At 42.6% G+C, this 14021-nt stretch overlaps 1 protein-coding gene and 1 pseudogene across 5 annotated transcripts in view; one reads left to right on the top strand and one right to left on the bottom strand.

The window, feature by feature from the left end:
- Nucleotides 1–4611, bottom strand: part of Xrcc2 (X-ray repair cross complementing 2) — a 45153-nt gene extending 40542 nt beyond the window's left edge. For 2 of the 5 annotated variants that reach the window (XM_087207826.1, XM_087207823.1), the window contains exons 1-2: nt 4442–4606; nt 466–601 (exon numbers count right to left, since the gene is read on the bottom strand). Coding sequence is in view for 2 of the 5 variants with exons in the window: in XM_087207825.1 (XP_087063951.1) it covers nt 4442–4480 (39 nt within the window). In the remaining 3 variants the exon portion in view is untranslated. Of the gene's footprint in view, nt 1–465; nt 602–4441 lie in introns of all 5 variants that reach the window. The other 3 variants (XM_087207825.1, XM_004860351.3, XM_087207824.1) reach the window with 2 other exon arrangements.
- LOC106010707 (zinc finger protein 106 pseudogene) lies at nt 4588–7080 on the top strand (annotated as a pseudogene).
- The last annotated feature ends 6941 nt before the right edge of the window (nt 7081–14021 follow it).

The raw sequence follows: 14021 nt of genomic DNA, 5'->3' as shown, positions 1-14021 counted from the left end.
CATTTTTGGTTTTCTGTTTATTTGCAGCACTGGAAATTGAATCCAGGGCCTCATGCATGCTAGGCAAACACTTAACCATTGAGGTACATCCCAAGCCTTTTCTGAGAGCAGGGCTTGCTAAATTGCCTAGGCTAGCCTTGAACTTGCAATCCTCCTCCCTCAGCCTCCTGAGTAGCTGAAATTGCAGGGTGTGCCACCAGGCTTTGCTCATGTTTAAAATGGATTGATCTGGATACTCTGGAAAGTACTCTAGGGTGAGTAGAAAGGCTGGAAGCAGAGATCAGTTAGGTGGTTAATGCAGGACAGCACTATGGGCTACATATTGTAGAAACTTCGGTAAAGGAGCAGACCTTTATAGTGATGGTGACAGGGAATGGCTACAGTAAAGACAGGGAAAGTGGTCTGATTCTTGACATACTTGGAAAGAGCAGACAAACTCTGCTGATGAATTCAGTGTGAACTGACCTGCCATGTGAGAGCACAGTGGATTTGAGGAAGTCTCCACAGAGTCTGACTTCGCCACAGGCAGAATGAAGTTGTCCTTTATAAGGGTTGAGGCCAGGCATGGTGGTACATTCCTGTAGTCTCAGCATTCGGGAGGCTGAGGCAGGAGGATTGCTGTGAGTTTGAGGCCAGCCTGGGGTACACAGTGAGTTCAAGGCCAGCCTGAACTACACAGTGAGAACTTGTCTCAAAAAAAAAAAGTGGTTAAGATTTGAGAAGCAGCAGTTGGGGTGTGGGTGTCTGTGAGTGGTGGGACGTCAAGACATCAGTTTAGGAAACATTTACCTTCTCCCTACTTGTTCATTTTTAAAAACTTCAAACCTATAGAGAAACAATTACACCTGAACAATGAACACCATACACCTATTAAATTCACTAATGCTGTCAAGTTTACTTTACCTTTTTTTTTCCCTCTGAACCACTTCCCCTCAAATATTTTAATTACCAAAAAAAGGTATTTCCTCCTTAATCATATTACAATTGTCACACTCATGAAAACCTACACTACCGACGGTCTCCCTGTGTAGTACAGGCTAGCTTCAAACTCTACTTTAGCCAGATCTCAGTGCTGGGATTACAGATATGCTCCCTGCCACCTGGCTATGATACTCTTTTCTTTTTTTTTTTTTTTGGTACCGGGGATCGAACTCGGGTCCTTGCGCTTGCACAGCAGGTGGCGAAACCACTGAGCTAAATCCCCGGCCCTGATACTCTTTTCTTTTCATGAGTAGGAAAAATTTATTGAGAGAAAGAAAGCTTCTAAGAGACACAGAAGGGGGACCAGAAAGTGGATTGTCTGCCCCTATGATACTCTTTTCTAACACATGCTTCTTCCACTTCCCTGGATTCCGGATTCAGTCAAGGATGAGCATGTTAAGTCTGGAATGCCCACTACACATACATGTAGCTATATTAAGACAAAAATAAACATATGCACCTGCAATTCAGGGATATGGGTGGATTGGAAGACATGTTCTGTAGGAAGTGAATTACTAGGGAAATATGGTTGGACTGGGTTCCCATTTTAAGTTGATGATTATAAATTTAAAGTGAAATCAGTCTATTTGTGATTTTTGTCTAGTATTAGTCAGATGAATGAGCAGAGAAATGAGAGCAGACAGTTGAGTTTAACCATGGATAGGTTAAGTAGGTTAGAGGCAAAAAGAGGCAGGGAAATTGATGGCTTTTATAGAGAAATAACTATAATGATGGAACATGGGTTCTATTCTGGGTAAGAAAGAAATAAACTTTGTTCTAAAAGCCTGTGATTACACACAAAATCAATTACTATTCTTCTTGTTTTCTTTTTTTAGAGACAAGGTCTTACTTTGTAGTCCAGTCTGGCCTAGAACTTGTTACATAGCTCGGGCTTGGACTCACACTTGCAAGCCTTCTGTCTCATCCTCCTGAGTGCTAAGATTACAGGTATGTACCACTATGCCTGGGAAATCACTATTTTTTAATAAATACTAAATATTGTCTCATTTAATATTTACTTCCAGAAAAGAAGCTGGCCTTGGCTGGGGATGTAGCTCAGTGGTGCAGCGCCTGCAAGTGCAAGGTCCTGAGTTAGATCCCTGGTTCCACAAAACACAAAACACAAAACAAAAAACAAAAAACCTGGCCTGCTGGCCTTCCTTCCCTCTGTCCTGTCACTCTTTATTATTTTTTTTTTTGAGACAGGGTCTCACTATATAGTTCAAGCTGGCCTTTAACTCACTATGTAGCCCAAAATGACCTTGAACTTGCAACAACCCTCCTGCCTCAGCCTCCTGAGTGCTGAGATTACAAGCATGTGCCAGACACCCAGCCTGTATCTTTTCTGAGGAAACCAGTCATCATTATCAGTATTTGATATATATTTACTATGCAGATATTGGGTTTAGTGCAAAGGCAACAAAGTATAAGAAACCACCTCCTAGAGACAGAGCTGAAAAGGAACCAAGAAAGCAGCCTTCCACCTTCATTTTACGAAGTAGAAGCAGAGGTTTAATGGACTTACATCAAATCACAAAGCTTGTTCTTTGTAAAGACACAATTATAACCAAGGTCTCTGAACTTCAAGTACATTATTCTCCATTTTGGGCTCTACAATGTCATTAGAAAATTTCTGGAAGCCAGGCATGGTGGCATACATCTATAATCTCAGCACTCCAGGAGAGTGAGACAGGAGGACTGCAAGTTCAAGTCTAGCCCAGGCAAGTTACCAACTTATCAAAATAGAAAATAAAAAGGGTTGTGGAGGTAGCTCAGAGCAAAGGCCCTGGGCTCTATACCTAGTACCACAATAAATAAATAAATAAAATTTCTCAAAGACTACAAATATAGAGTTTTCCTCTAGAAATGATAATGGGAATAGGAGTTTCCTACTTTTTATTTTAGTATTATTGGGATTTTTGTCATAAGCGTGTGCCACTTTAATAAATACAGCAGGGCTGGTTAAAAACAAAAAAGCAATATGCTGTGCATCGGAACCATACCTGGACAGACACTTCCAATTACTTATTAAATTATTTTAGAACTCAAGGGGTATTACTTTTACTTTTTTGAGATGGTGTCTCTAGCCTCAAACTCAACGAGCTCCAGTGATCCTTCCTCCTGCCTCTGACTCCTAAGTATCTGGGGTTACAGGCATGCAATACAGAAGATGTCATTACTTAACTATCTGATAAGATAATAAAACTAAAAATCTCACTGCTGCTGTGCAAAGACATGGTAAAAATGAATTCTTTCAATGCAAGATGTATTTAAATACTTCTCTTCAAACTTAGGGGGGAGTACATGGTTTCTACTCTTTGGCTTACAATAAAGTGAACCCCTAGGATCTGTTAAAAAAAATTTTTATTGTCAGGTGTGGTGCAGCATGCCGTAATCCCAGCACTAGGAAGGTTGAGACAGGAGGATTGCTTCGAAGCCAGCCTGGGCTACATGAGTTCAAGGTCAACCTCGAGACCCATTGAGATCCTGTCTCAAAAAAAAAAGTATTAGAACAGAGTTGAACAAATGTGAAAACACTGCATGAATGGCAAACTCTAAATATTTCCTACCTGGCCCTTGATAGGTTTGCTGTTTCTAGAGACTGCTTCCTCCGCACCTCTCAATACTGTCTCCCTCACTCCCTTTGTCCAACTACACAGAACTCCCTGCAGTGCCTCTAAGCAAGTGATCCCCAGCTAAACGCATGTGCTACTTCTCCCTCTGCTTTGAGTATCACCTTTCCCTGGCCAAGCCACTTCAAATGATCCTTAATACTTCAGTTATCATCTCATCCCTCGACTATCTTCCACAGCACCGGCCCCTTAATTGGACAGCACACTTTTACCAGACTCTACATGTTAAGGCAGCCTTGTTTACTAATTCTTTAGGGCAGAAGCTGTGTTTTTTGTTTTGTACTCTCATCCCTTGGCCAGTGGCTGACACACAGTAAGTGATCGATATTTGCTGGTTCACTTCCCAAATAAACCCTGGCAGGACATCAGATGGCTTGTGTGGCTCAATGTACCCTGGGATAGTGAGGAGCTGATTCCACAAGCAGAGACAGGTGATTAAAGAGAAAGTGAAGCAACCTACCCAAATATCCCTTGTTCAATAAGTTTCTAGAGCCTGTTGTGGCGGTGCACACCTGTAACCCCAGCACATTGAGAGGCTGAGGCAGGAGGATGATGGCAAGTTCGAACCTAGCCCGGGCAATTTAGCCTATTTCCTCCGGGTCTGCAGGAATGACTTCTGTGGCCTCCACTCGGCCGCTCCCCTCAGACTTCGCTCCCTGGGGAGACTCGGGGCGTGCGCGGAAGGGCGGGGCGGGGGGAGCAGCGTTTCCGGGAGCCTCGGCCCAGCCAGGCCCGGAACGCCCTCCCAGCATCCGGGTCCCACGCACCCTCGCCCGCCGCGGCCGTGCTCTGTCTCCCTCGCTCCCCCCCCCCCCAGCGGCTCTCACCTCGGTCCCAGACTCAGCCCTACGGAAGTCACTACACATCGCCCCGCAGGCTGGGCGCACGAGAGACTCAACTTTCCCGCCACCAACGCCATTTACAGACGGCGCCAGAGACGCAGCCACTCAGGCCCGCCCGCCGTCGTCCTGCGATGCGCGCCGGCGCACTGCGCCGACTCTCGGCCGGAAAGAGGGCGCGCGTGCGCAGGAGACGTCAGTGGCCCCCCCCAGCACTCTTCCGTCTCCTTGGAGACCGGGAGACAACCTGTGCTTTTTTCTGTCGTACGCTTCGCTTCCTTGTATTAGACAAAATTAGCATCATGTAATTGATTTTTTAAACTATCAAACAATACGTTTGCTAGACAAGCAGTCTCTTTTGTTCATTCTCGGGTTAAAAGCCTCTGATGGGTCTTGGTTAAAGTGTACGGAATTTAAAAGAACTTTAAAAATATGCATAGCCTGCGGATTTACCAAATTCTTTCTTTTTTTTTTTTTTTTTGGTACCGGGGATCGAACTCGGGTCCTTGCGCTTATGAGGAAGGTGGTAGAACCACTGAACTAAATCCCCAGCCCTTACCAAGTTCTTTTTGAGGGTAAATGAGTTCTATTACTCTCGGCTATATTTATATTTTATATATCTAATGTAAATACAATGTATAATATTGTAGAATTATACGTGTGTGTATAGAGTATATACCGTAGATCAGACCTGGGACTAAATACAGGAGACAAGTCTGAATGGAGTTTACAATCCATGATGTCATTTACCGGAGCTGCTCCTAAAACTCACTTTCCAGCAGCTGTATCTGTTATTTTCTTGGGCAAAATGGTGAGAATGGCAGTCTTCCAATTCTTTCTCTTATCTTCAACTGTTGCAGCTGTGTCATTAAGAATTAATTATTATAATAATAGTTAACACATAGTGCTCAGTATGGGTCAGGCTCTGTTTTAAGTACTTTATACATAATAGCAGAGTTAATCTTCACAGTCCTATGAGGTAAGTACAGTAATTATCACTATTTCTTGATGAAGAAACTGAAGCAGAATTTTGGTCCATGTTACTTTGTTGGAAAGATTGTAACAGGCTGATAGAATACTAGGAAATAGGAAGCGAAGACCACATGTATAGATAATTCCTTAAATTTGGCTGTGAACCCTGTAAGTGTGGCAGAAGCTCAGACTGTGATCTGTTCCCTAAAAGGCTCCAAAAACTCCTCAGAAATATCTTCAGAGCCAGGAGATGATGATGAACCCACAGAAGGAAGCTTTGAAGGGCACCAAGCTGCAGTGAATGCAATTCAGATATTTGGAAACTTACTATATACCTGTTCGGGAGATAAAACTGTCCAAGTGTATAACCTGGTGAGCGGGAAATGCATTGGCATCTTTGAGGGCCATACTTCCAAAGTGAACTGTCTGCTGGTCACTCAGGCCTCTGAGAAGAATGCTGCGCTCTACACAGGTTCCAGTGATCCCACCATTCGCTGCTACAATGTTAAAACCCGCACGTGCATAGAGAAGTTAAAGCTGGAAGACCGGGTTCTCTGCCTCTACAGTCGATGGCGAATCCTGTATGTAGGACTGGCAAATGGCACTGTGGTCACCTTCAATGCAAAGAGCAACAAACACCTCGAGACCTTTGAATGCCATGGGGCAAGGGCTGTCAGCTGTCTTGCCACAGCCCAAGAAGGTTCCCGAAAGCTGCTGGTCGTGGGATCTTATGACTGCACCATTAGTGTGCGGGGTGCCTGGAACGGACTGCTCCTCCGAACTCTGGAGAGCCATACCAAGACCATTCTGGGCATGAAGATGGTGAATGACCTCGTGTTCAGCGGCTCAAGTGACCAGTCCGTCCATGCTCACAACATTCACACTGGTGAGCTTGTGCGGATCTATAAAGGTCACAACCATGCAGTGACCGTGGTGAACATCCTAGGAAAAGTGATGGTGACTGCTTGCCTGGATAAATTTGTTCGTGTCTATGAATTACAGTCTCATGATCGACTGCAAGTTTATGGAGGACACAAAGACATGATTATGTGTATGACCATCCACAAAAGCATGATTTACACTGGCTGTTATGATGGCAGTATTCAGGCTGCGAGACTAAATCTGATGCAGAATTACCGCTGTTGGTGGCATGGTTGCTCTCTGATATTTGGTGCTGTAGATCACTTGAAACAACACTTGCTGACTGACCATACTAATCCAAACTTTCAGACTCTGAAGTGTCGCTGGAAGAACTGTGATGCTTTTTTCACGGCTAGGAAAGGATCCAAGCAGGATGCTGCAGGACACATTGAACGACATGCTGAAGATGAGAGCAAAATTCATTCTTGAAGTTTTTTGCCTCCCATGTTGGGAAGTCATTAGTTGAACTATTCTCATATCAGCCCCTCACACAGGCCACTGTCTTCCCTCCCTCTGGGAAGTAGGGCAGGAGAAAGTGGTTACTGGCCAGGCTGACCACTAGCATATCTGGGCAGCTGTATGGGATGGTGGGGCACACCTCAAGATCTTGCAGTAGTGTTTAAGCAGCCAATTCAGGCAGCCTTTAAGGAACTATACAGCAGACATAGGGAGATTTATGTTCCCAGCATTCTCCAAACGTTCACTAAAGATCTGGATCTTAATTAGTTCCCCAGTTTGGCACTAGTCATTTGTGTATTTAATTGATTTGTTTTTTATTTAGCTTATGTTCTTAATGATGGCTTGAACCTGTAGTCAGGTTTTTAAGTACAAGTTTGTTCAAATGCTAAATTTGCAAGATCAGTTTTAATTTCTCTAGTTATTATAACTGGGTATTTAAATTGGAAGCAGATAGTTTCCTTTTTTAACAAAAAAAAATGTGGCTGTGAAGGAAGAAGGTAACATAATATTTTTAAAATATACATAGGTTAAAAAAAAAACCCATAGGACCAAAAAAAGGGGGTTTTTTGGTACCGGGGATGGAACTTGGGTCCTTGTGCTTGCACAGCAGGCGGCGAAACCACTGAGCTAAATCCCCGACCCGAAAAAAGAGTTTTTGTATTTTTATTTATTTTTCTTTTTTTTTTGGTACCAGGGATTGAACATGGGTTCTTGCGCTTGCGAGGCAGGCGACAGAACCACTAAGCTACATCCCTGGCCCTGTATTTTTTTTAAGAAGGCAAAGACTGGGGTATATTTAAATGCATATGGGAAAGAGCTTGTGGAGATGAAATGGGTAAATACATGGTCTTACAGAGGGCATTGTTGGGCCAGGGATGTAGCTCAGTGGTTCCACGTCTGCCTGGGAAATGCAAGATACTGAGTTCAATCCAAGGTATCAAAAAAAAAAAAAAAAGGACATTGATGGAGTCTGGATCTGAAAAGAAAGTATGGGAATCAACTTTTTTAAATTTATTTTTTGAGATGGTCTCACTGTGTAGTTCAGGCTGGCCTTGAACTCACTATGTAGCCCAGGTTGGTCTCAAACTCACAGCAATCCTCCTGCCTCAGCCTCCTGAGGGCTGTGATCACAGCGTGTGCCAGCAACTTTTTTTTTTACAAAATAATTTTAATACTTTGTGCCTGAACTAGTAGCATCCTGCGTTGTGACATTCCTATACATACATAAGCATTTACCCAAGCGCAAATGTTAAAAAAGTACACTAATAGGTAGGCATGGTGGTACAAGTCTGTGATCTCAGCACTCAGGAGGCTGAAGCAGGAGAGTCACTGCCAGCCTGAACTACATTATAAGTTCAAGGCCAACCTGAACTACATAGGGAGACCCTGTCTCAAAAAAAAAAAAAGTAGAGTAACATAAGCTATTAGTTATAGAAAGGTAAACAGACACAGAACATTATTTTCTTCTTGAATCATTTTTGCTGCATAGTAAATTGCAGTTATGTGTCGATATAATGTTACTAATGGGAGATTAATTTTAGAAAAGACAGGGTATCTCTTCCACTCTGACAAGAAACAATGGATCAAGAATAAGGCCAAGCATCATGGGGTATGCCTGTAATCCTAACCATTGCAGCACTCAGAAGGATGAGGCAGGATTGCCACGAGTTCAAGGCCAGCCTGGGGTACATAGTTAGACCATCTCAGAAAAAAAAAAAGAGAGAGAATGAGAGTAGATAGAGAAAAATTTTAGGGTGAGGAGTTCAAAGAATTGTGGAAGTTCTAGTCTGGGGACTCTTTTTTTAAGGTAAAAAGCAGGGTCATGTTCTGAATCTTGTTAAATTCTTGTGAAAATTAAGGTGCATAATGAAGTCAGTTACCAAAATGAATGTTACCCTACCAGTGGGCTTTGCTAAAAACCTTCAGAAAACTATCTGGTGTATTCTAGTACACAAAGGTGTGTGTGAGGGGAGACCTAGAGACTGACATGGACTATGGTGGTAATTATTTTAGTTAGGAGAGCTTCCTTGCTGCTCTTGTCCATAATCACATCTAATGACAGTGTGTTAGGACTGTTGTTGCAGAGCTTTTCTTCTCACTTGAGCTAGTGCAAGTGCACTGATGTTTGCACAGCAGTAAATTGTGCAACAACACACTTCTCAGAACATGTGCCCTTCACTAAGTGACATGCAACTGTAGTAATACTGGCCCCCATGTCAAGATGCCAGACTGGCTCTGTGATGAAAAGGCTTCACCCAAAAGTATATATTTTTCACTCGTGGATTATCTGGTTTTGATTTAAAAGCCTAGGGAACAGCTTGAACTTAAGAAATATTTTTCATAAGCAATACTAAAGTTTCTCATAGTAGAAAAGAAAATGTTTTTGGTTGCAAGTCACAGAAACCTAACTCATTTAAACAAGAACAACAACAAAATGGCAACTTCAGAGTACACAGCTGGAAATCCAGAGGAAAGACAGGTTTCAAGGTTAGTGTAATGGAGAGGCTCAGTTAGGCAAACACAAATCCAGCAGTTCTTTGTTTCTTTGTTTTGTGTTATTGAGGGTCAAACCCAGGATTAGTTCTGCCACTAATCCACACCCAAAACCCCTTTTTATTTTCTATTTTGAACCAGGGTCTAACTAAATTGCCAAGGCTGGCCGGGCATGGTGGTGCACACCTGTAATTCCAGCACTTGAGAGGCTGACTCAGGGAGATAGAACCAAGTTTGAGGCCAGTCTGGGCTACAGAGCATGACACTGTCTCAATAAATAAATAAATAAATTGCCAAACTGGGCTTGAGCTTGCAATCCCCCTCCCTTAGCCCTTCTGGGTGTTGGGATTACAGATGTGTGCCACTACACTGAGTGAGCCTGCTTTTTTTTTTTTTTTTCCTTGGAAGACACGTACTTTGTACTTTGGGGCTTCAGGGCAGTGTGTCCACACCTGAGACATTAACAATAAATCAGAGAATAAGACTGGGCTGGTTAGCTTAGTCCTGAGCCATGGGACTTAACTTTTTTTTTTTTCTTAAATTCTTTTATTGGTACATTTTAGGTATACAACACATTTACATTTCTCATTGGGAACTTGTACCTTTACGTGATGCATCTTGGTTCTTATCATGGGACTTACTTTTAGATCCAGGGGTAGAGATATATTCCTTCAAAATACAGTATACAGGCTCTGTGGAAATGTATTGATAACAGTGAATGTCAGGCCAGGTGTGGTGGTGGACACCTGTAATCCCAGCAATCAGAAAGCTGATGCAGGAAGATCGAGGTAAGTTTGGGGCCAGCCTGAGCTACATAGTTCAAGGTCAGCCTGATCTACATAAGGAGACCCTGTCTCAAAAAACAATAAATGTCAACAACAAAATCCACATGGTTCACAAGAAAAGAAGGGAGGCAGCCTCTGCCCTCATAACACCCTCCAGGATGGGAGCACACACAACAAAGCCATGCGTGTAGGTCGGCTCTCTCTTCCATCCCATCCCATACAAGGTAAATTCTCCCTCACAGATCATCAATATCTGAGGAGGAAGCCTTTACTGAATAGGTGCTGTGGACTGAATGAGCTTCTCACTCCCCACACCGCTCCTAATGAGCCTAATGAGGCCTGCGTATCAGCAGGACCAGCATGGTCCATTAGCATGCACCCCTCTGTGCGGGTGCATTGCATAGCATAGTTCGAAAGTCCTTCAATTTTAATGCTTTGGAACCATGGCTACTGGTTTATAAGGTCACCTGGGGCTGGTAGAAATAGAACCTTTTGGAAGGAAATTTGGTGATGTCTAACAAAACACATTTACTAACTTTTGGAGTCAGCACTCTTGTAGAAAATTACCTTGAAGTCATCCTTCCAACCTGCAAAAACATACACCCAGGGCCGGGTATTTAGCTCAGTGGTGCCACACCTGCCTTGAAAGCTCAAGGTCCTGAGTTCGATTTCTGATACCACAAAAAAAAACACCACGTGCATAAAAAGCATATGGTATTGTTTGTAATTGCAAAATGTTGGAAATGGCCTAAATGCCCATACAGAATAGAGTAGTTACATAACATACGCTACTGCTGCAAAATGGAGCACTATGCAGTTATAACAAAGAACAGGAAAAGTCTGGAGCAACTTCCAAGACACAGTGTTAAGGGAAGCAGTGGAAAGAGTATCTATTGTTTTAATATAAGAAGGAGGAAAAAAAATAAAATAAAATAAAATAAAATAAAAAGAAGGAGGCCGGGTGTGATAGTGCCCACCTGTAATCCCAAAACTTGGGGGGCTGAGGCCAGCCTGAACTACATAGGAAGACCCTGTCTCAAAACAAAACAAAAACAAAACAACGGTACTGCCGCCAGCCTCACAAGTGCAAGGACCTGAGTTTGATCCCTGGTACCAAAAAAAGGGAGGAGAAATAAGAAAACGCACATATGTTTCTGCTTGTTTGGGCAAAAAGAAACAGGAAGAATAAAACAGAAACTAAGGCGGTGACCAGTTATCTACAGAGGAGAGAAAGAAATAGCCTGGAAAAGAGGGGAGGTAAAAACAAACAAACAAAAAAGTAAAGGGATAAAGTGAGATACACTTCTCTCTAATCTTTTTTTTTTTTTTTTGGTACCGGGGATCGAACTGCGCAGCAGGCAGCAAAACCATTGAGCTAAACCGCCAGCCCTCTCTCTAATTTAAAAAAATAATTCTGACTGTTAGACCCTCATTAATGTTACACACAGCTAAATAGAAAAAAAAATTTAAATAAAAAATATTATAAGTCTGTTGGGCAGGCCTAGGCCCTCAGCATTAAAAACAATTGAGGCACATTCACTAAAGGTTAACATTAAAAAGAGAGAAACTGGGCTGGGGATTTAGCTCAGTGGTTCCGCTGTCTGCCTCACAAGCAGGCGTGGTGCCACTGAGCTAAATCCCTGGCCTGTGATTGATGTTCTATGAACATCGGTCACCTTAATTGGGGACCAAAGCATTCCTAGCTAGCCCATTCCTTCCTGGAAAAATCTTGCTAGTGACTAGCTTTCCCATTGGATCTCCATTTAATCAATATTACCCAGGTGACTGCACTTGTAATCTTATTAGTTGATCATGGTTTTGTCCCACCTCATGCTCACCTTGTGATTTTCCACTGGGTCTTATGGTTCCAATTTGTACCCTCGGCTTTGCCCCATAAAACACCTTTAAGTAGCAAGGTGGGTGAGCAACCCACTTTCTGGCCCCCCTACCGTCTCTCTCAGACAGAAGCTATCTTTCTTTCAGTAAATTTTTCCTACTCTTAACCTCCATTGTTCCTAGAATTCATTCTCTGATTTTAGAGAATGTGAACTCTCGTTTTGGATATCAAGCAGGTTGGGAGTTTTAATAGTCCCCTTGTTTGGATTATTTTGCTTACTTGGTGCCCTATATCATTATTATTTTGCATTAGGATCTCACTAAGTTGCCCAGGGTGGACTCAACTTGTGATGCTCCTGCCTCAGCCTCCCAGACTGCTGGGATCATAAGCATGTGCCACTATCCCCAACTAGTACCATTTCTTACTCCCTATATTGTCCCTTTCACACGCAATTACTCTAAGGTGTTACATATGTTTACTTGTATTGTCAGTTCTTTGGAAAACAAATAGTCTCATTTTGAATGCATATATTTGTAATTTGTTGTGCTCATTCAGGGTGCTGGCTGCTACCTGTTACTCAAGATTTGTTTCCTCTTCTCTCTTGTGGCTCTGCCTGTGGGGTGGGGCGGGGCGGGCAAGGCTTGAGCCACCAAACCTGGAGTACCTTTACTAGTTTTGTTGGGATTTAAATTGTTTAAAAGGATGTTAAATGAGAGAGACTGTTAAATAAAATTTAACTCTGATGGAGTAAGGAGGAGACAGTGGAAAGTGACCTTATTATCTTTAAGGAAACATGGAGTCCATTCAGATACGCCCAGGCCTAAGAATAGGACGTCAGAGGGGGAAAAAGAAAAACGAAAAGAAAAACAGCTAAAACCACATGGGCACATAATTTAAGAGAACCGGGACAAAACAAGATAAGTCTCTAAAAATGAGAATGTTCCTTACAGTATGGAATGGCTACAGGTATGACATGTATTGATGAAACTAAACAGTCAATGCTTTGTGACTGGGCTGGGGATTTAGCTCAGTGGTTCTGTCGCCTGCCTCAAAAGTGCAAGGACCTGAGTTTGATCCCTGGTACCAAAAAAAAAAAAAGAAAGAAATTAAGAGCTGATTGACAATGGACTCACCATTGGGAAATTTTTACTAGAAGGTTTAAAACAGTACCACCAGCCAGATGTGGTGGCACACACCTATGATCCCACTATTGTAGAAAGCTAAATTAATTAGATATCTCGTAGGCAGTTAGACAGGGCTGGCCCTCCAGGAGTCAATATGAAAGACAGTCCAGATAGACAGACTGAAGGTCAGCATTATAAAATGAGAAAAAGCACTACATTCACATACTTCCCCTAGAGATGAACAGCAGTGATTGATATTCTAAACAGGTATCAATCACCCCAGGTGGGGACCAAAACTTCACTAGCCCTTTCCCTCCAACTATGCTTGCTATGGGACTAGCTTCCCCATTTGATCCCCATTTAATCAATATTACCTAAGTGACTGTACTTGTTATAATTTTATTAGCTGATCATGGTTTTGTCCCACCTCATCATTTCCCATTGGATCAATATTACCTAAGTGACTATACTTATAATCTCATTAGTTGACTGTAGTTTTGTCTCACCTTGAACCTGCCTCACCTTGTGGCTTTGCTCAATAAAACACTTTTGAGAAATAGGGAGGGCAGGCAACCCACTTTCCGGTCCCCCTTCTGTCTTTCTTAGATGGAAGCTTTCTTTCTCTCAATAAATTCTTCCTACTTTTTTTTTTTTTGGTACCGGGAACTGAACTGGGGACCTTGCTCTTTGCAAGGCAGGCGTGGTGCCGCTGAGCTACATCCCCGGCCCATCCTGCACTTTTAAAATAAACTTTAGGTACCATTTTTGGCTTCTCTCATCCAATTCTTTGTTTGAGGCAAGCAGGACCTGGGAAAAAAAAGAAAGAAAGAAAATATGAGGTATGATTGAAAAATATGGTGTGTTCAAATTTAAAAAATTTTTATTACAGTAAAAGACATGTTGCCATGAATCCCCTCCCTTCCAGCACACTTATCCCATTGTTCTTGTCACTTTCTGAAACAGCCCTAGAAGTGCTC

The sequence above is a fragment of the Heterocephalus glaber genome, unplaced genomic scaffold (assembly GCF_053883595.1).
Source record: "Heterocephalus glaber isolate CG9 unplaced genomic scaffold, H.glaber_assembly_v1.0 deba00000818, whole genome shotgun sequence".
In the NCBI taxonomy this organism is placed as follows: Eukaryota; Metazoa; Chordata; class Mammalia; order Rodentia; family Bathyergidae; genus Heterocephalus; species Heterocephalus glaber.
This window is presented reverse-complemented; position numbering and strand designations above follow the sequence as displayed.